The sequence below is a fragment of the Hyperoodon ampullatus genome (genome assembly GCF_949752795.1).
Source record: "Hyperoodon ampullatus genome assembly, chromosome: 2".
NCBI classification, from domain to species: Eukaryota; Metazoa; Chordata; class Mammalia; order Artiodactyla; family Ziphiidae; genus Hyperoodon; species Hyperoodon ampullatus.
In genome coordinates this window covers 175,018,956-175,042,681 of record NC_136915.1, presented here as the reverse complement: position 1 = coordinate 175,042,681, position 23,726 = coordinate 175,018,956, and the positions used below count along the sequence as shown (strand labels likewise).

At 37.8% G+C, this 23,726-nt stretch overlaps 1 protein-coding gene across 11 annotated transcripts in view; it reads right to left on the bottom strand.

The window, feature by feature from the left end:
• Nucleotides 1-23,726, bottom strand: part of CDC42BPA (CDC42 binding protein kinase alpha) — a gene marked incomplete at both ends in the record, with an annotated part of 303,526 nt that overhangs the window by 162,343 nt on the left and 117,457 nt on the right. For all 11 annotated transcript variants that reach the window (XM_079719570.1, XM_079719575.1, XM_079719576.1 and 8 more), the window contains one exon: nt 20,385-20,533. In XM_079719570.1, the coding sequence (XP_079575696.1) occupies nt 20,385-20,533 (149 nt within the window). The remainder of the gene's footprint in view (nt 1-20,384; nt 20,534-23,726) is intronic.

Sequence of the window (23,726 nt, the reverse complement as noted above, 5' to 3'; positions counted from 1 at the left end):
TACCCATACAGAAGAAAATCAGCATATGGTATTATAACATTACAACTAAAATGTTTATTAAAAGTGTTATCTTAATTTTGTCAAATACATATTATATCAGTAATAAAGAAGAGAAAACCCACACTGGTAAAATTATGTCACAAACTGCCTTTTTGTTAGTCATACATTTGAATTTTTAATAGGAACATTAATTTGAAGCTCATCTTACAATTAAAAAAAGTTATTCATAACATTCTGTCAATAAACTTGTCTCAAACTTATCTTTCCCAACAGGGGCTGCCCAAATCCTGATCTTTTACATATCCTTCAAAAAACCATCTAGATACAATCCACAAGAGGAAACAAGTAAAACTGACAACCCACACCTACAGTGTAACTCAAAGAAAGTCTACCACAAAATTAAAATCATTTCTAATTATAGAAATAAATATTCAAATCCAGCAGATCAAACTCTAGAGTGCACGTGGAAAGGAAGACCTGGGAAAGAGACTATGGGAAAAAGAAGAAAAGGGCAGGGAGTCCAGGGATGATAAAATGTAGACTAAACTACTACCCACTGTCACTGAAAGAAAAAGTCCTATTACGAGTGGGGTAAGATGTAACAATGGGGGAAACTGGGTAAAGGGTACATGAGATCTTTTTGTACTGTCTGCAGTTTCCTGTGAATTTAAAATGATTTCAAAACAAAAAGTTTCTTTTTTTTAAAGCCCACCCCAAAAAATTACCTTGAGAAAATTTATGGGCTTATTATCTTACGCTCCTCATTGTCTTGTTATACATTAACATAATCTCTTTAACACATATTTATATTTACTTAAACAATATATCACTAAAGAGAAAAACCTTCTAAAACTGTGTACCAGTCAATAGTATCTGATTTTCATCAGTGGACCGCCTATGACCTTGTCCTTGTCAGCCCAGTAGTTTCTCACATTCCCTTTTGCCCATGATCTTTGCCTCCACTCCTCTGGATAAATCTCAGTTGGCCTAAATTGCAGGAATAATTGCCTTCTCTTCTGAGAACCACCTTTGACACTACAGGCACACCTCAGAAATACTGCAGGTTAGCTTCCGGACCACTTCAATAAAGCTGATATCACAATAAAGGAAGTCACATGAATTTTTCTGGTTTCCCAGTGCATATAAAAGTCTGGTGAGTGCGCAATAACATTACATCTAAAAAAAACAATGTACATACCTGAATTTAAAAATGCTTTATTACTTAAAAGTGCTAGCCATTATCTTACAATGCAAGGTTGCCATAATCTTCAATTTGTAAAGAGCTCAGTATCTTTGATGTGTAATAAAGCAAAGCACAATAAAACAAGGTGTCGATCCCTATATTCTCTCCACCAGACCTATCTTGCTAAAGCTCTATAAAAACTGCCTTTCTTTCCTAAGGTAATGTCTAAGTCAGCTTGGGCTACCAGGACAAATACCATAAACTGGGTGGCTTAAACAACAGAAATTTATTTTCTCACAGTGCTAGAGGCTGGGAAGTCCAAGATCAAGGTCCAGCAGGGTTTGGCTTGTAGTTAGACTATTTTCCTGGCTTCCAGATGTCTGCCCTCTAGTTGTGTCTTCACATGGCCTTTCCTTGGTGTGTTCACAGAGAGAGAGAGAGAGAGAGAGAGAGAGAGAGAAAGAAAGAAGGCGAGAGGAAGGGAGGGAGAGAGAGAGGGAGAGAGAGAGAGAGGGAGAGAGAAGGGGGGGAGGGAGAGCGAGAGAGAGAGAGAGAGAGAAAGAAAGAGAGAGAGAGAGAGAGAGCACTCTCTGCTGTCTCCTTTTATGGCACTAATCCCATCATGAGGACCCTATCATAATGACATCATCTAACCTAATTACTTCCTAAAGGCACACTGGGGATTAAGAGCTTCAACATATGAAGGGGGGGGAACACATATCCTCATTCCATAACAAGTAGAATATTCCTTGAAACCTCCTCATGTACTAGGACTCTGAATAAAGGCTTATGTATGCTTAGCACTTATCTCATTTTCTTCTACAGCTTCTATTAATTAATTAATCAACTAACAATTGAATACTATGTACCACAGATTGTACTTGGTGCTAGGGTTATCAAATATAATACCGTATGCTAACACATATATATGGAATTTAAAAAAAAAATGTCATGAAGAACCTAGGGGTAAAATGGGAATAAAGACACAGACCTACTTGAGAATGGACTTGAGGATATGGGGAGGGGGAAGGGTAAGCTGTGCCAAAGCGAAAGAGAGGCATGGACATATATACACTACCAAACGTAAGGTAGATAGACAGTGGGAAGCAGCCGCAGAGCACAGGGAGATCAGCTCGGTGCTTTGTGACCGCCTGGAGGGGTGGGATGGGGAGGGTGGGAGGGAGGGAGATGCATGAGGGAAGGGATGTGGGAACAGATGTATATGTATGACTGATTCACTTTGTTATAAAGCAGAAACTAATAAAAAAAAATATATATATATATATATCTGAGATTAACCAAGGCATTTCTACTGCTAAAATTAAATAATGAGAAATGGGAGGAAAATAGTTAGTTAATGGGTAAAACTTATCTATTTTAAAATACCATATAATTATATAAGAAATGCTAATGAATAATCATGAATAGTTTAATAGATTTTGCTTTTCAATAAATATATGACTTGATACTGTGATTTTTTATATTATATATACACAATACAGTCATATTTATTGATAACAATGGTTCCTTCAACATTTCATGGTGTTCCACAAAGTTCATTTAACACCTATCAGAACTCTGCATTGGTTTTAGATACCATGAAGCAGAAGTGAGACCATTTGAACCAAAACCCAGCATGTTCTGTTTCATAATGAAATCAGCCACCAACTTGCAAGAAAATGATTAGATATATTTTGGATTCTTCTGAAGATTCTTCAAATAATTCTCAAACTGACGGTATTACCATAACAATATGAAATTACTTTAAAATGTATTTATATACTGTTATGTAGGCACTTCTGTCTTCATTGGAATCTATTTGTTTCAAAATTTATACTTATTCACTTGACTTTTTTTGATAAATACAATACCATATTGTAAAAGTTAACACATCTCTTGAAACAAGTAATTAAAGCACATAATCATTAATGAGTCACAGATTTTTCTGGATCAGCAAGTAAAACAACTAACTGCCACATACTAAAGAGATACTCAAAATGAAAAGAATAAAAACAAAATGAAAGAAATTCACAGGAATATGGCTACTAAAGCCTGGTATACTTGTATTTTACATGCAAAGTAAATTTCAAGGCAAAAAAGAAAAGCACCCTTAGTGATGAGAAGGACCTCTAAATCACGACTAAAAGAAAATGATTTCACCAGTAATATATAACAAGTAAATTTGTAATACTTCACTTCCCTAAGGAAAAAGGAAGTGAGGGAGGATGCCGTTATGTCTATATAGTTCTTCCCTTCTCGCCTCACCTCCCTACCAGATGCAGAGTCCCAGAACCAGGGCTCCAACTGTAGGTGCCAGAAGCAAGGATAATTCCTAAGAAGAAATTCTAGCCTTTGAACCTTAATGTCAGTACTCCTAAGGGACTGATAGGGTGAATCGTGCCATCATTCCATCTAGTAAAACCAAGGCTGGCAGGGAATACCGCTGGATTGCTTGGTGGTTGAGATAGCCCACCATTTCTGTATCTATGCAACCCTACACTGCATCAATGCATTGAGATGGAGGCACTTGCTAGACTAGTATTGCTGCTGTCAATTTGGACCAGCACAGTGGTCAAACCTAACATTCTTTCCAAAGGACCAAAAGTTTGGGCAAAACTAAGTGACAGAGAGAAGGAAAAGTAACAGCTAAGGATAAAAGAATGAATAAATGGGTTATGCAATAAGGGAAATCCAGTATTACTATATTGATGCTCTGTGAGAGGCTCAGAGCAAGATATGATATTGTCCTGGGAGATTGGGATTGACATATATACACTAATATGTATAAAATGGATAACTAATAAGAACCTGCTGTATAAAAAAATAAATAAAATAAATTTCAAAAATTCAGAACAGATATGATATTGTCTCTTAGCTCAATTACACCAAATACCAGAATGGGTGAAGCCCTATGTTGCTGAACAACTTCCTGCTTTTGGAACCTGGCATGATCAAATGGAATTCTGCGAACCTGAGTGGCATCACTCTGGGAGACAATTTAGTCATATGAAATGATGATGGACTAGATAGATGGTTGATGAGTCGGTGGGACACTGGTATGTATGTATGTATTTATTTATTTATTCATTCATTCATTCATTTATTTATTTTTGGCTGTGTTGGGTCTTCATTTCTGTGCGTGGGCTTTCTCTAGTTGCGGCGAGCAGGGGCCACTCTTCATCGTGGTGCGCAGGCCTCTCACTGTCGTGGCCTCTCTTGTTGTGGAGCACAAGCTCCAGATGCGCAAGCTCAGTAGTTGTGGCTCATGGGCCTAGTTGCTCCGCGGCATGTGGGATCTTCCCAGACCAGGGCTCGAACCCGTGTCCCCTGCATTGACAGGAGGATTCTCAACCACTGCACCACCAGGGAAGCCCATGCCAGCATCTTTTGACTCACCATACTGCCATATGGTGTTAACACTGGCCTTGCTGATAAGATTCAACCACATTATGTAAACAGGCCTTTTGATAATACTGATATTAATAATTAAATGTATTGGGAGATTTAGTTAAAGCCTCCTCAGGATCTAATAAAATGATCAGTCAGAGGAAGAACTAGATTTCATTAACCATCAGCTAGTTTCTATGTTAAACAGTTCTTCACAAGTTTATCATGTGGTACAAATAACAGTAGATCAAAGGGGAAAAACATGTAATTAAAATAGTAGTACAAAAATATGAGAATGTATGTAATGGCCTTATAAGATGAATTAGTGTTTTCTTTAAATTTATCCCTACCCAACACTGGGCTCCTCCAAATTACAGACATATTCACTATGATACTATTGCTGTGTCCATCATATAAATGCTACACTAAATGTAATACCCCCCAAAAATTATCATTTTGTTTTAAGAGAGCCTTGGCTAAAGGCCAGGAAGTGGCCTGTACAGTGAAGAACTCATCTTAGCCAATAAGAGGTCTGGCCTTTGCTGCAGCTACTGGGAGGTGATCTCTAGGTTCTTGGAATATCATGACTAATAGGAGTATCTTTGTCTGGGGCCTTCAGACACCAAACAGATTAACAATGTAATTTATGATGGATATAATTTATTTGGGCCATGTAGTATCAGTTTTATCTCCGAAAGGGACTGGAAACTAAAGGGATCATCCCAACCTCAGGGAAGGGCTGGAGACTAAAGATCAGTCCTGTAGGCAGTATGTGACTGAGCAACCCCCAAAACTCTGGAAACCAAATGCTCAGGTGAGTTTCCTCGGTTAGCAACACTCCATTCGTACTGTCTCATGGATGCCGGGAAAGTAATGCTGCCCTAATTTCACAAGGAGAACAGGAGAGAAGCTCTGGGTTTCGCACTTCTCCTGAAATCTGCCTTGGGCACATCTTCTCTTAGTTGATTTTAATCTGTACCCTTTCCATGTAATAAACTGTAACTGTAAGTAGAACAGCTTTCAGTGAGTCCTGTTGAGTCCTTCTCGCAAATTATTAAAACTAAAAGTGGTTTTGGGGACACCCCGAACCTGTAATTTGTGCCATTAGTAAGGGTAGTCTTTTGAGACTGTTCCTTTTAACTGTGAAGTTGAACCAAATTCCTTGCAGTTACTGAAATGCCAAATGCACTGTAATATGATGACTATCTTTATATAAAATGATCCCTGTAATGGCGCACATCCCAACCTCACCTACAACTCTAGTTTGACAATTTCTAACTATAAAATTATCTGTTCTTTAGTAATTTCAAGATATTATACAAATACCTCCTCCATTAGCAGCATCAAAAATTCTAGTCTTCAAATGAGACTCAGGACTGTTGGGGACTGAAGGGAGTTTTATCTTAGCGTCAGGCTTCAAAGTTTTTCTATCTCATTGTAAAAGTGTAATGATTTTACATATACCAAGAGAATAACAGACAAATCATACCACAAATCCAAGCTTAAAGAGACGAAATCCGCCTGAAGCCCTTGTGGAGGCTGAGCGCATACCTATCCTTCATAAAATCTTATGGGATAAGGGATAAAAAACTCTTTAGAATTGAATTCTGTGTTATTTCCCTCAACAACTTCTATTAAAATAGGTTTGAGCCATTTCCTGTAATGCATCAGTACACTTTACCCAAGAGTTAACCATATTATATAAAACAGTACTAACATTAAGTAGATGATGTTAATAAAAACTGTAATTATAAATCTTGAATATTGAATAAATTCCATGAGGAAAAAGTACAAGTTATGAGGAAATCCATGAATAACAAGTGAATTATTTTTTGCCTTTTATTTTTGGACTAGGGTAAGGAGAGAATACTTCAAAAAAAATACTTTCCATCCTAAGAATTTATTTAAGCCAGTACTTAATGTTTAAAACAAACACAGCAAAGCACACATACTCCATTACGTTCCACAAAACCGACCTAATTTGCCTTCAGAGACAGATTCTATCCAACGAAAAGTTAGTGTGCCTGAGACCTTAGGATCCTTGTCTGATCTGAAATGTGAGCATTTTTACATGAATAAGCTATATCAAGTAAAACAAGTAAAGGTAAGCATGAAAAATATGAAAACATAATGACAACTTCTGCTCATTAGTTATTTTTTCCTGGTTTAGGTTCTTTACTTTTAATTGCAAGTTCTATCTCATGTTTCTTTACTTGTACCTATATTTTGCCAGTGTTTTATTGTATGCATTTTAAACTACCTAAATCCATTATGGAATGAGGTGAGAAAGAAGGGAATAAATTAAATGACTAGATACATAACTACACTATGAGGAAATACAATCCAGTGGGCACTACACAATAACTGATGTAACTCTTTTTTAAGCCTATGTGTAGTCTAAATACTAGATGCAACAGTAACTGTTCCTAAAATATGACTTGACAATGGGAATGCTATGTTGCAGCAACCTATTAACTCGTAACCCAGTAAGAAGACCTTGAAAAAAAACACAAGGTTCCCTGTCTAGAGGAAGAAAACCTCCAGAGATACATAATAAAATATATCCACTGAATACATTAGACGAAAACATCACAGTCTCTGCCTCCAGAAGCTTAAAAACTAGTGGAAAAAATGAGGCAAATATAAAAATAAGTAATTTGATAATGTACACTATCCCATACCTTAACGAAGCATGTAACAAATTACAAAGTGATCATTCATTACACATATTCTTTATATTAGTTCATTTGCATATATATATTTGTTTACCTTAGTTCATCTGTACCATCCTTAGGAATGTGATGTGCCGTGAGTGGGTGGGTCTATATCCCATAATTGGGTTGAGTATAGTGGACCCTTTAGATACGAAAACTCATGTCTTTTAGCTCTATAGATGCTTTCAAGACTACTTCATTATCCTTTCTATTAATTGATTATAAGGTGCTAAGTGTGATTTTCTTTGAATTTATATTGTTTTGGTGCTGCAGTTGTTGATTCTATAAATTCATGTATTTCTCCAAAGTTGAGAAGTTTAGGGCTGTTCCTAAACTTCTGTTCCCTCCCTGCTCTCTTTCTGGGACTCCAATTATATATATGATAGATCTTTTTATTCACCTTTATTTTTTCAATCTTTTCATCTCTGTTCTTCATAGGATACTTCCACTGATCTATATTCAATTTCACTGACTTTTTCCTATAAAACTCCTTTTGATATTGAAACCACTCAGTGAATTTTTATTAGAGATACTGTATTTTTCTGCTCTGAAATTCCCATTGGTTCTTTTATATTACCTATTTCATTGCAGAGATTTTACATCATTCATTCATTTCAAACGTGTTTTCCTTTACTTTGTGGAGTGTATTTAAAATAAGTCCTTCTTTAAAGGTTTTGTCTGATAATTCTTAGCCCTAATGACTATTCAGGTGGATAAGTCAACTATTTTTTCTCTTGAGACTGAATCATAATTTCCTGATAGGTTGAGTAATTTGGGGTTGTATCGTGTGCACTGTGATGTTATGTCATGTATATTCTACGTTCTATCAAAAATCTCTGGAAAACGTTAGCGTTTTAGTTTTAACAGACGGTCAACATGGTTGAGACAACACAACTGAACGTCAAAAATACTAAGCTGGGCTTCCCTGGTGGTGCAGTGGTTGAGAGTCTACCTGCTAATGCAGGGGACACGGGTTCGAGCCCTGGTCTGGGAAGATCCCACGTGCCTCGGAGCGACTAGGCCCGTGAGCCACAACTACAGAGCCTGTGCTCCGTAACAAGAGAGGTCGCGGTAGTGAGAGGCCTGTGCACCGCGATGAAGAGTGGCCCCCGCTTGCCACAACTGGAGAAAGCCCTCGCACAGAATTGAAGACCCAACACAGCCAAACATAAATTAATTAATTAATTAATTAATTAAAAAAAAAATACTAAGCTAAGTGAAATAAGGCAGTCAAACAAGACATGTTATATGATTTCATTTATATTAAATGTCCAGAACAGGCAAATCTATACAGATAGAAAGTAGATTAATGGTTGCTTAGGGCTGGGGAAATAGGGGAATAGGGAGGTGAGAACTTAAAGGTATGGGGTTTCTTTTTTTTTTTTAAAGAATTTATTTATTTACTTATTTATTTATTTTTTGACTGTGTTGGGTCTTCATTGCTGCGCACAGGCTTTCTCTAGTTGCGGCGAGCAGGGGCTACTTTTTGTTGCAGTGAGCAGGCTTCTCATTGCTGTGGCTTCTGTTATTGCAGAGCATGGGCTCTAGGCATGCAGGCTTCAGTAGCTGTGGCTCACGGGCTCTAGAGTGCAGGCTCAGTAGTTGTGGTGCACAGGCTTAGTTGCTCCACGGCATGTGGGATCTTCCCGGACCAGGGCTCAAACCCGTGTCCCCTGCATTGGCAGGTGGATTCTTAACCACTGGGCCACCAGGGAAGCCCCTGGGGTTTCTTTTTTTTTTTTTTTTTTTTTTTGTTGGGGTAGGAGTTTATTAATTAATTAATTAATTTTTGCTGTGTTGGGTCTTCGTTTCTGTGTAAGGGCTTTCTCTAATTGTGGCAAGCGGGGGCCACTCTTCATCGCGGTGCGCGGGCCTCTCACTATCGCGGCCTCTCTCGTTGCGGAGCACAGGCTTCAGACGCGCAGGCTCAGTAGTTGTGGCTCACGGGCCTAGTCGCTCCGTGGCATGCGGGATCCTCCCAGACCAGGGCTCGAACCCGTGTCCCCTGCATTAGCAGGCAGACTCCCAACCACTGCGCCACCAGGGAAGCCCCTGGGGTTTCTTTTTGATGTGATGAAAATGGTTTTGGGCTGAGGTGGACAGAGTTCCCAAGATGGTGGAGTAGGAAGACCCTGAGCTCACCTCCTCTCATGGGCACACCAAAATTACAACTATTTATAGAACAACTATTGATGCAAAACTGGAACCTACCAGAAAAGATCACTACAACTAAAGATATAAAGAAGGAACCACAATGAGTCGGGTAGGAGAGGCAGAGCCATGGTATAGCAAAGACCCATATCTCAGGGTGGCTGGCACACAAATGGGAGGGTAATTACAATTGCAGAGGTTCTCCCCAAGGAGCAAGGGGTCTGAACCCCTCATTGGGCTCCTGAGCCCAGAAGTCCCATATTGGAAAGAGGAGCCCCCAGAATGTTTAGCCTTGAAGGCCAGTGGGGCTTACTTTTGGGACACCAGAGGGCTGTGGGAAATACAGATTCTATTCTTAAAGGGCACACACAAAATCTCACATTCTCCAGGACCCAGGGCAGAAGCAGTAATCTGAAAGAAGCCTGGGTCAGACCTACCTGCTGATCTTGGAGAGTCTCCTGGAGAGGCAGGAAGTGACTGAAACTTCACTCTGGGGACTTAGACACTGGCAGCAGCCAATTTGGGGAGCTCCATTCTACCACATGGACACTAGTCCTGGCAAGCACCATTTTGGAATCCTCCCTCTAGCTTATTAGCCCCAGGATCCAGTCCTACTCACTAGCAGGCTGACACAAGCTTTGGGACACCCTGTACCCCACAGCCAGCTGTGTCAGGAGCCAGCCCCATCCACAGCAGTCCGACACCGGCTCTGGGACCTCTAGCCCTGCTGCCAGACCCCAGGACCCAGCTCTGCCCACCAATGGGCCAGCATTAACCCCAGGACCTGGCTCCACCTACCAGTGGGTGAGCAACAGCTCTGGAATTGCCTAGACCCAGACCCCACCCAATGAGCCAGCACTAGCCCTGGGGCCCCCTGGAGTTCTACAACCAGCTGCCTTGTGACCTGGCCCGACCAACCATGCCTACAAGACCATCCACAGTATTCAGCACACCATAACAGAAGGATCCACACAGCCCACATAGGGGCACCCCTACAGCATATAGCTCTGGTGACCAAAGGGGAGTCACATAGGACATCTCCTACAGAAGGCCACTTCTCCAAGGTTGGAAAATATAACTAACCTCCCAGATACATAGAAACAAAGACAGCAAATTAGGCAAATTGAGGTGACAGAGGAACATGTTCCAAATGAAGAAACAAGATAAAACACCAGAAGAATTAAGAAAAGTGTAGACAGGCAACCTACCCAAGAAAGAGTTCAAGCATGACCTCCTTCTCTCGACAAACAAAATGAACTCTTTATTCCCAACAAACAAAAGTCCAGGACCAGATGTCTTCACACGTGAATTCTACCAAACATTTAAAGAAGAGTTAACACCTGCACTTCTCAAACTACTCCAAAACACTGAAGAGGAACGAACACTTCCTCTACATTCTACAGGTCCAGCATCACCCTGATACTAAAACCAGACAACAATATCACAAAAAAAGAAAACTACAGGCCAATGTCACTGATGAACATAGACGTAAAAATCTGCAACAAGATATTAGTTAATCATATGCAGCAACACATTAAAAGGATCATATACCATGGCCAAGAGGGTTTTATCCCAGGGATGCAAGTATGGTCCAATATTTGCAAATCAAAGTGATACACCAGGGCCTCCCTGGTGGCGCAGTGGTTGAGAGTCCGCCTGCCGATGCAGGGGATACGGGTTCGTGCCCCGGTCTGGGAGGATCCCATATGCCGCGGAGCGGCTGGGCCCGTGGGCCATGGCTGCTGGGCCTGCGCGTCCGGAGCCTGTGCTCCGCAGCGGGAGAGGCCACGGCAGTGAGAGGCCCGCATACCACAAAAAAAAAAAAAAAAAAAAAAGTGATACACCACATTAACAAATTGAAGAACAAAAATCATATGATCAGCTCAATAAATGCAGAAAAAGCTTTTGACAAAATTCAACACCAATGTATGATAAACACCCTCCACAAAGAGGGCATAGAGGGAATATGCCTCAACATAATAAAGGCCATATATGATAGGCCCACAGCTAACACCATACTCAGTGGTGAAAAGCTGAAAGCATTTCCCGTAAGGTCACGAACAAGACAAGGATGCCCACTCTTGCCACTTTTACTCAATATAATATTAGAAGTCCTAGCCACAGCAATCAGACAAGAAAAAGAAATAAAAAGGATTTGAATTGGAAGGGAAGAAGTAAAACTGTCACTTTCTGCAGATGACATGATACTGTACATAGAAAATCCTAAAGACACCACCAAAAAACTATTAGAGCTCATCAATGAATTTGGTAAAGTTGCAGGATACAAAATTAATTTACAGAAATCTGTTGCATTTCCATACACTAACAACAAACTGTCAGAAAGATAAATTAAGGAAACAATCCCATTTACAATCTCATCAGAAGAATAAAATACCTGGGAATCAGGCTAACTAAGGCGGTAAAAGACCTGTACTCAGAAAACTATAAGATACTGATGAAAGAAACTGAAGACAACACAGATGGAAAGATATACGGTATTCACTGAGTGGAAGCATATCGTAAAAATGACCATACTACGCCAGCCAATCTACAGAGTCAATGCAATCACTATCAACATACCCATGGCATTTTTCACAGAACTAGAACAACTTAAAATTTGTATGGAAACACAAAAGGCAAAGGCAAAGGCAATAAAAGCAAAAATAAACAAATGGAATCTAATTAGATTTAAAAGCATTTGCACAGCAAAGGAAATTTGACAGAATGAAGAGACAACCTACTGAATGGGAGAAAATATTTCACCAAAACTGATATGAGCAATAAGGGGTTAATATCCAAAACATAAAAACAGCTCGATATCAAGAAAACAACCCAATTTAAAAGGGGGCATAAGACCCAAATAGACATTTTTCCAAAGAAGACATACAGATGGCCAACAGGCACAAAAGAGATGCTCAACATCATTAACCAGCAGAGAAATGCAAATTAAAACCACAATGAAATAATCACCTCACACCTGTCAGAGTGGATAACAACAAAAAGACCACAAATAACACGTGTTGGCAAGGATGTGGAGAAAAGGGAACCCTCATACACTGTTGGAGGGAATGTAAACTGGTATAGCCACTGTGGAAAACAGTGTGGATGTTCCTCAAAAAGCTAAAAATAGAACTATCCTATAATCCAGCAAGTCCATGCCTGGGTATGTATCTGAAGAAAACAAAAACACTAATTTGAAAAGATACATGCACCCCAATGTTCATAGCGGCATTATTTACAATAGCCAAAATATGGACACAACCTAATTGTCTATCAATAGATGAATGGATAAAGATGTGGTGTACACACACACACACACACACACACACACACACACAATGTAATACTAGTCAGCCATTAAAAAGAGTGAAATTTTGCCATTTGTAACAACATAGATGGACCTGGAGGGTATCATGCTTAGTGAAATAAGTCAGACAGAAAAAGACAAATACTGTATGTTATCACTTATAGTGGAATCTAAAAAATAAGATAAATGAATGAATATAACAAAAAAGAAACAGACTCACAGATATAGAGAACAGACTAGTAGTTACCAGTGGAGGTGGGGGGTAAGATAGGGGTAGGGGATAAAGAGATACAAACTACTATGTATAAAATAAACTACAAGGATATATTGTACAGCACAGGGACTACAGCCAATATTTTATAATAACTACAAATAGAGTATAATCTATAAAAACTGTGAATCACTATTTTGTACACGTAAAACTAATATAATATTGTAAATCAACTACACTTCAATTAAAGAAATTTCTAAATATAAAAATGGACTGAGGTGATAGTTGCACTTATCTGTGAATATAGTAAAAACCACTGTATACTTTAAATGACTGACTAGTATGATATGTGATTTATATCTCAATAAAGCTGTTAAAGAAGTTTATAATTTAATCTCACAGCAATTTTTACACAGATCCCCTGAATACCACTGGCAAGTTATACAAAAAAAAGAGATCATTCTTTCCTAAGGGTGAAAAAAGTTTGGAAAAAAAATCATATGAAGCAGCAATACAACAATGATTTCAAATGTTAATTATCGAAGATAATATCTAGTGCAATTATGAGTAGAGCCAACAAAAGTTTGTGATTTTTATATCATTTTTTAAAATTGCCTTTGAAGGGTTTAAAATGGAGAGGGAATTCTCCATTTTTTTAAACTGCTTTAAAAGTTTAGTCTACCATGATCTGACTATACGGATATCTATTTTCACTAAGAACTTTAAAAAATTTTTTCCTTTTGCAAAATGATAAGTGCTCCATAATAAAGGAAATTATCTCTGCAGATTATGTACACATATCTAATTCTCTCTAAAAGTATACAACTTTAAAGTGTTGTATACTTTATAATATCATTGATGTTTGTAACAGAACAATCTGCCAACCATCAAAGACCTTCCCTTCTCAATCAAAGTAGTTTCTAGCAAGGTACTTCTCTAGTTTGGAGGCAAAATGTGCAGTGCTCTTAAAATGGTGTTATAGAAAACTACACTAGAAACAGACATCAAGGTAAGAGCTTAGTCCCTGAAGGACACAGGGTATCAGAAGGTGACATTTTGATTATCTATGTAGAGTATCTATATGGTACTGAAAAACACCACAAGAGTCCTCATCTTTCCATTTTTGTCATCTGAAACTAAACCACAAGATAATCAAACACAATATTTGTAATCAGATCAATTAATTAGACTGTTCTAGTGGGATTGTGTTTCTCTCATTATTAGCATTCTTGAAGTTGTAGCTGGCAACTTGAACACAAAGTCTACTGCTGAGTTTAGTTAGCATATTTATTGAGAAATAAGTTGGGGGGTTTTTCAACCTATAATTAGGGCTTACTTTACCATAACCCAGTATTTAGCACACACTTTAATCACCCTGAGTCAGATACACCCAATGATGCTGTGTAGTTGTTAGAAATAACCTCTATTCACAAATGTTGCATATAAGCAAATAAATGATTGAAAAGAGAGGACATACCCTGAAAATGCAAACTGCTTATTCAGCAAATAAAAAATGGAAATGCTGGCATTTCAAACTTTAAGGTGAAAATTAAAGTGCACCTATGGCAAAGTTTAAAATCTGAGTTGAGAGATGACTGAAAAGAAGATATTTTATGACTGCCAAAATAGCATTTCGATAAATGCGGGGGGGGGGAACCATTTTGTTAAAAGCAAAGGGAAAAAATGGTTTTATAATGCATGTTTTTGTAATGCTGATATTTTTTGATACAGTTGACCCTTGAACAACATTTGGTTTGAACTGGGTGGGTCTACTTACACATGACCTTTTTAAAATAGTAAATATTACAGATGGAGGAACCTCAAATATGGCGGAACCAAGGATATGGGTGGAACTAAGGATACAGAGGGCAGACTATAAAGTTACAGGTGGATTTTCAACTGCATGAGTGTCGGCATCCTAACTCCCACATTGTTCAAGAGTAACCTGTGTTGTATTTTTCTAAGTATTCAAATGCTATCTTTAACATTAAAATAATAATAATATATTACTTCTGAACCATAATGGTCATTCTCTGTGTATCGTGTTTACTTTGGTTCTCCTTCCTTAGCTAAGCTAATTCAATCTCTTGAAATGTCTTCTTCCTGTCATATACATGGCTTTTTCCAAGAGGTCTTCCTGATTCACCTGTTCGCCTAACTTATTTATTTTTTTTATTTTACATCTCCACAATGTTTAGTATACAACTTTACTACTTTTTTTAACCTGGTTTTGTCATCATTTAATTGCTCTCTATTATTACAGTTAAATTTATACACGTAACTTCTCAAAATGAGGGGGTATTTCTTTCATTTCTGTTGTCTCTCTCACCCAAGAAACTAGCTAGAACACTGGGAAAACAGTACTGATTGAACAAAACTTTCATGATGAATGAATTTACAAAATTAAAAATTTGTCCAACTTGGGCACAACTATGAAGTGTAAGTATTTTGTTAAACATCTTCTTTCAGGGGCTTCCCTGGTGGCGCAGTGGTTGAGAGTCCGCCTGCCGATGCAGGGGACATGGGTTTGTGCCCCGGTCTGGGAGGATCCCACATGCCGCGGAGCGGCTGGGCCCGTGAGCCATGGCCGCTGAGCCTGCGCGTCCGGAGCCTGTGCTCCGCAACGGGAGAGGCCACAATAGTGAGAGGTCCTAGTACCGCAAAAAAACAAAACAAAACAAAAAAATCTTCTTTCAAAAGACAATAAATTGAAAGTAAAGAGCATATTATATTACTTAACATAAAAGCAAGGGATATCTTACAGCTGCCCCCACTGCCACCTCCAACACCCGGGACAGAAGTATCCACAGGAAAAAGAGATTATTAAATGTTTGCTTGAAATGTGTCACCTAGGACACTAATGTAATTAAATATAAAGGGGAAGATGATTTACTTTTATTTCCCTTAAGACACCTTATCTACACTCTCATTATTTTCCTCCTAACCTCTGGCTGTTCCTTCTTAGTTTGCTTCCTTGACTACTCCTACTCCACTCAGTCTCCAAAAACTGGAGCTCTTCAGGGCTCAGTCCTGGAGCCTCTTCAATACTGACTCTGTTTCACAGAGCGAACTTAGCTTATCCCATGATTTGCGTATCATCTATGTGTTAATGGCACCCACATACTTGAATTACAGATACCAGCCTTACAGGTGATAAGAAAAATCACTTCCGGAGCCTAAGCAAATCTGTCAATCTTGAGGAATTCACCAAAGTTTATAAGAATTGCATATGTAACATAAAGAATTTCTTGGGTTTGGTTTCCAGACTTCAGAAGAGCAAGTAATCAAATTACTTTTTTCCTTAAAATCTTATTATTTTGAAGTTATTGCAGACTCAAAGCAAACTGCAAAAACAGTACAATGAGTCCCATGTACCCTTCTACCCAGCTCTCCCCTGTAACATATTATAGCTGTAGCACAATAGTAAAAGGAGGAAACCGACACCTGTACATTAACGTTAGATTATAGACCTTAGTCAGTTTCCATCCTTTGTTTCAACCTTCATGTATGTGTATGTAGTTCCATGCAATTTTATCCCACTCACAGATTTGTGTAACTACTACCACAATCAAGATACACAACTGTTCCATCACCACAAAAAAGAACTCCCTCTTGCTGCCTTTTTGGCCACGCAGCGCAGCATGTGGGATCCTAGTTCCTTGACCAGGGATCGAACCCATGCCCCCTGCAGTGAAAGCGTGGTGTCTTAACCACTGGACCACTAGGGAAGTCCCTCATGCTATGTTTTTATATTCCCTCTCACTCCCCACACTCTTCCCTGCCCCTCTCCCCTGGAAACCATTAATCTGTCCTCTATCTCTGTAGTTTTGGTATTTCAAGAATGTTACATAAATGGAATCATACAATATGTAACATTTTGAGTTTTAGTTCTTTTCACTAAGCATAATGCCCTTAAGGTCCATCCAGGTTGCTGCATGTATCAGTAATTCATTCCTTTTTATTGTTGAGTAATAATCCATTACATGGATATACCAGAGTTTGTTCAACCATCACCCACTGAAGGGCATCTAGGCTGTTTCCAGCATTTTGCTATTACAAATAAAGCTGCTATGAACATTCATGTACAGGTTTTTCTGTGAATATAAGTTTTAATTTTTCTGGGATAAATACCTTAAAATGTAATTGCTGGGTCACATAGTAAGTACATGTTTAATTTTTTTTTAAACTTTCAAACTGTTTTCCAGAGTAGCTGTACACATTCTTATCAGCAATGTGTGAGAGATCTACTTTCTCTACATGTCAGCATTTAGTATTATCACTACTTTTTATTTCAGTTATTCTAATACCTTCTCATTGATATCTCATTGTAGTTTTAATCTACATTTTTCTAATGGCTAATGACGTAGAACATCTTTTCATGTGCTTAGTTGACATCTCTATCTCCCCTTGGGTGAAATGTCTGTTCATGTCTTTTTCCCATTTTATAATTGTTCAAGATTTTTAAATTTTGTTTTGAGAGGTTTTTTTTAACATATTCTACATAAGGCCTTCATCAGATATGTGGTTTGCAAATATTTTCTCCCCTTCTACAGCTTGCCTTTTTATCTTCTTACCAGAATCTTATGTAGAACACGTTTTTAATTTTGATGAAGTCCACTTCACTAGTTTTGTTTTAGGGACCATGTTTTTGGTGTCACATCTAAAAACTCCTCACCAAACCCAAAGTCCAGAAGATGTTCTCCATTGTTTTCTTCTAAAACTTTTATACTGTACATTTAAACCAATGATCCATTTTGAATTATTTTTTTGTATTTGTGTGAGGTTTAGGGAAGTTTGGGTTTTTTGCCTATTATTCTAGCCCGTTTGTTGAAGACTATGCTTCCTCCGCTGAACTGCTTTTGCAACTTTGTCAAAACCAATTGGGAGTTATGTGTGTTGTCTCTGTCTGGGTCCTCTATTTTGTCTAGTGATCTATGCGTTTATTCCTCCATCATTACCAGAGTCTTGCTTAAGCTTAAGATAGTGATATTGTAAGTCTTAATATCAGGTAGAGTGATTCTTCCTAATTTATTCTTTTTCAAAATCATTTTAGCTACTTTAGTTGCTGTCTTTCCATATACACTTTAAAATAAGCTTGTTTTTATCTTTAAAAAAATCTTCACTACTCTAAACAAAATTTTTGTTTATGTCTTGTGTTTTGTGTCCCCAAACACACTGGAAGCATCTTCAGTGTCAGGACTGTATGCTATACTTACTTAAAATTTCACATAGTTTGGCACAATGCTATTTATAAAAGAGGACTCAATAAATATTTCCTCAGTAAAGCATTTGCTGAAAATATTCTATCCAGAAAATGGGAATCACATTTTAAGAAGCACATCGATGCATCAGAACATGTCCACTGACAGACAAAGGGAAAGACAAGAAGGGAGGGAGAAGAGGTGTGGGAGTGGTCACAGGCTAAGAGTTTGTGTGTGTGTATGTGTGTGTGTGTACACGTGTGTGAGACAGTGGGAGAGAAAATGTGTATGTCAATTTTGACAAGAGACACTATAAATGTTTAGATGTTTAACCTACAGAAGAAATGACTTCAGAAGGCATGATGACTATAAGATAAACTATATTATTATATGTGGCTCTGAAGGCAGAACTAGGACCAATGATTAAGAGAAAAAGAAATTCAGCTTAACATAAAGTAAAATTCTATAACACTGGAGCTGTCCAACAATGGAATAAATAGGATTCATTTAACATTAAGTACCTTGTAAAATTAGAGGTACTCAAGCAGCACTCAGGGCTGAAATGGATTACAATCCACATTTCAATATCAGAAAGATAGTTGTTACCCAGAATGCTGTCCTGAGAAGAATTATAAGACTGCATATATAGTCAGTGGGAAGGAGTCCTGTGATCAGTTAAGAATATTTGTCACAGCTTGGCAGAAGGGAGGGTAACAGAAATACCTCATATTTACTATCTCTAATCTAGATGAATTATTTTCAGAAATAATAAGTCCTTGTTGCGAATTTAGATGTGAACTGAGTAAGGTTTCTCTAAACTCCACGAGTCTAAGACTAGCATTCTTTAAATGTTCAATGAAGTGATTCTTTAAAGTATTTTTAAATGACAGTCCTCAGCTAGGATCTTGGCTTACTGCTTAAGCAACAAACCAGCACTTTTGTTTCTCATCCAAATAATTCACTCTTGAGACAACCATACCATCTTAAAAACTGCATTGTGCTTTACAGTTTTCAAAGTATGTTCAAGTTTTTGCTTTCAAGAAAATTTGTGACTATCAGATATCGACAGAGAAAAGCATGTGAATAGGAAAAGTCAAACTGAGATCTGAAAACTACAAAATTTTTTAACCAAAAGATTCTTCTTTTAATAATGTCCTAAAACTTCACTACTAATTAAATCAATCAGCATAAGATACCCAAATCTTAAAAAAAACAAACTCTGAAACAGAAAATTTTTCTTCTTCCAACATTCTTGCTCTTCACAGAGATTACTCTCATTACCCACAACTCAAAAAGAAAGAGCCGGGCTTCTCTGGTGGCGCAGTGGTTGAGAGTCCACCTGCTGATGCAGGGAACACGGGTTCGTGCCCCGGTCCAGGAAGATCCCACATGCCGCGGAGCGGCTGGGTCCGTGAGCCATGGCCGCTGAGCCTGCGCATCCGGAGCCTCTGCTCCGCAACGGGAGAGGCCACAACAGTGAGAGGCCCGCGTACCGCAAAGAAAAAAAAAAAGAAAGAGCCATTGCTGTCTTCGAGCGTAAGTTATCAGGAGTGAGGTCACTAGACCAGCAGGGGCAGGAGCAGCAGCAGCAGCATCACCTGGGAAGGTGTTAGAGATGCCAAGTCCCCAGACCCATCCAACGTACTCAATCAGAAACTCTGGAGTTTTAACAGCCCTCCATATGATTCTGATGCATGCTGAAGTTTTCAAACTATGGTCTTAGAAAATGGTTGTTTCTTTCCAACATGCCAGGATCCCTTCCCTTTCCCTGCTTCTCCTTAGTGTCTCTTTACTCTTTCTCACATTTTGCACAACCCAAAGATTTTCTCATTTGAGTGATTAATTCACAATAACTTTGTGAGGATTTCCTACTTTCTTTCTTTTTAAAATGTGAGACTGCCTTTTAAACCATCCAATAAGTTTTAACATTTTTTACTACACATAAATTATTATGAGATGTTTACAGAGACAGAGATTTTTAATATGTGTCAACAGGCATAAGAACAATCCTACACAAAAATCATTTTGTAAATGGCCGGCTTTTTCTTCATTCCATCTTAAATGGTATACAAAATAACATATTTGTAGGAAAATTTTAAAATAAATCATTATACCTGTCAAACAGTTTACAAAGAAGAAAGTATTCCATGGCCATCAAAATCACCACCTTCTTACAGAAACATCTCTTTTGACATTTATACAATCCGCTCCTTCACTGCATCTTACTCACCTGTGTACATAATGCAGTTGATGAACTGAATCAATTGCTATCACCATCTCAGCCAAGTAAAATCGAGCCATATCTTCAGGCAATCTATCTTCAAATTTGCTTAGTAGAGTAAGCAAATCCCCACCAACATAATAATCCATAACCAGGTACTGAGAATGAAAAATAAAATGTACTCAATAAATAAGGGTGAAAAAACAATGTATCTAATGTAAACCAAGGTCAAATAGCACTGGATCAAATACTTTTGTTTAACCTACTATGTGCTAACAAGGAGCTGGGTAAGATGATCAGCGCAGTCACTTATAAGTCTTGAAAATTTCATAAAGCAGTTAATAAATCTTCTAAAAACTGGGGCAGGAAACAATATAGGATTATCATTGCTTTGTTGTTGTTTTTTGTAAAGTAAAAATATGGAAAAGTAACATCATCATCAACTACAACAATAGACCACAGTTTTACCAACATTTCATAGAAGAAAAAACATTTAAATTCTCCAAATAAAATTTTAAAACTCTGAATAAGACAGTCATTTACATTGAATAAATTCACCTTCATCTCACTACATTTTCCTTATTTCATCTTGAACCAATAACAACTTTATTATGACCAGCACTTGGATCAGCATTTGGAAGCCACTGGTATATAAAATATATAGCAATTCTCACCATATGCTTCTCTTCCCATTTCTGATACTGTGCAAGTATCAGAATGGACTTAAGATTCTTAAGTATACATAAACAGAAGCCAACTAATTTTAGATAGGGACTCTTACGGGTATGTGTGTGTGATACTGTGATTTACAATAAGAAATATATAGTTTTTGGAATAGAGCAGAGAGTTCCTTAAAACCATTGGAATTTCCTAAGTGACAAGATAAAGGTGTCTTTTCTTATTTATAACAAGTCCCTTTCAACCACACCTAAGTTTATGTTAATGAGGTGACTTTTGGAAAACCCCTAAGAAACCTAAGGATGGGAGCTGGTTGCCAGGGAACCAACCAAGATTAGGGTATTGGAACTTTCAGTCTCACACCCTCCCCCCCAACCCCCGACCTCCAGGGAAAGGGACTGGAAGTTGAATCAATCATCAACGGCCATATGATCCAACAATCCCACTCCTGGGCTTATATCTGGAGAAAACTCTAATTCAAAAAGAAACATGTACCCCAACGTTCATAGCAGCACTATTTACAATAGCCAAGACATGGAAGCAACCTAAATTTCCACTGACAGATGAATAGATAAAGAAGATGTGGTATATATATACAATGGAATACCACTAAGCCATAAAAAATAAAATAATGCCATTTGCAGCAACATGGATGGACCTAGAGATTATCATACTAAGTGAAATAAGTGAGAAAGACAAATACCACAAGATATCACTTACATGTAGAATCTAAAATGTAACACAAATGAACTTATGTTCAAAACAGAAACAGACTCACACACATAGAAAACAAACTTATAGTTACCAAAGAGGAAAGGGGGTGGGGGAGGGATAACTTATGAGTTTGGGATCAGCAGATACAAACTACTATACATAAAATAGATAAACAACAAGGTCCTACTGTACAGCACAGAAAACTATACTCAATATTCTATAATATATCATAGTAGAAAAGAATATGTATATATATATATATGTATAACTGAATCACTTTGCTATACACCAGAAACAAACACAACATTGTAAATCAACTATACTTCAATTAAAAAATCAATGGCCAATTATTTAATCAATCATGCTTAAGTAATGAAGCCTTCATAAAAAAACCAGCATGGGGTTTAGATAGTGCCCAGGATGGCAAACAAGTGGAGGTGCTGGGAGAGTGGTACATTCTTGGAGAGGGCATGAAGCTCCATGCCCCTTTCCTCATACCTGCCCTACACATCTCTTTCATTGGGCTGTTCCTGAGTTCTGTGAGCTGCTCTAGCAAAGCAACAGCATCAGAGGAGGGGGTGGTGGAAATCTCCGATCTATAGCCTGTAGGTCAGAAGCACAAGTAACAACATGGACTTTGGACTGGGGAGCCATCTTGCAGGACTGAACCCTCAACCTGTGAGATCTGATGCTATCTCTAGTTAGATAGTATCAGAATTCAGTTAAATTATGGGACACCCAGCTAGTGTGGGAGAATTGCTTGATGTGTGGAAAACCCACACATCTAAGTGAAGTACTGTTCAGAGAGTACTGTGTGTAATGTAAATAAAAACAACAGAGTGTTCCTTTACAGTGTGTGTATACGAAAAAAGAAAAAACAAGGAGTATACACCAAAATGTTGACAGCGATTATCTCTGGGTTGTTAGATTACAGACTATGTCATAGCTTTTTGTTATTTTCTGGATTGCTTTATAAACATGTATTACATATACATGTGTATATTATGTTATGTCATGTTATGTCATGTCATACAATGAGTGAAAACTAGACATAGTGGAAAGATGGACTTTGTAGTCACAGAGACCTGTATTCAAATTCTGACTATGGGTTATAAGTGGCTTTTGAAAAATTACTTAATTTCTTTGGTACTTTACTTTGTCATCTATATAACTACAATAATGATACCTTCTTCAGAGTATAGCACTTAGCATGATGGTTAGTAAATAGAATATATTTAGAATGTAAGTTATTATGTCTTAAAGTTCAGGTGATTTTATTATAGAATGGAGTTATTATTTCAAGGATAGTACCAAGTAATATCTTATTGACATTAAGAGTTAAAGTGTCTTGAGAAAATTCACATTCTTATTACCATACATTAGAACTACAAGCATGGCAATTTTGTTAAATAAAAGAAACTTATTTCATGTTTTAAATCCTTGAAAGTTAGGGCAACAATGTATTTCAAATCCTGGTCTATGGTTTACTTGCTATATTTACTAGGCCTAATGTTTAACAGTCTCTGTCAAGAAGGTTAGAACAAAATAATTTAATGTAATAAAATTTTGTTAACATAAACATGTTGCTAGAATTGGCAATGGATGTAGAGCAGAAATCCACAGCTCTTACTTTAAAAAGAAGTACTTTGAGTATAGTAGCAAACACAGAAAGTTTTCAAACAAAAAAACAAGTCTATTAAAACTGGAATCTAATATTTATACAGAGAAAGTCATATAACATAACTCATTTCTTCAATAAACACTTACTTGGTGCCAATCAGGATTTTTTTGGTAACAAACAGAGGATAAAGAGATCAAAGGCTTCTACATCAAAGGCTTTCCTCTCTTGAAAGTGTACTCTATTCTTGCCACACCAGACTCCTAAGGTCTGAGTACAGCATCTGTCAATAAACTGCTAAAAAATAATCATCTCAACATTTTTGCCACCCACGGTCACCA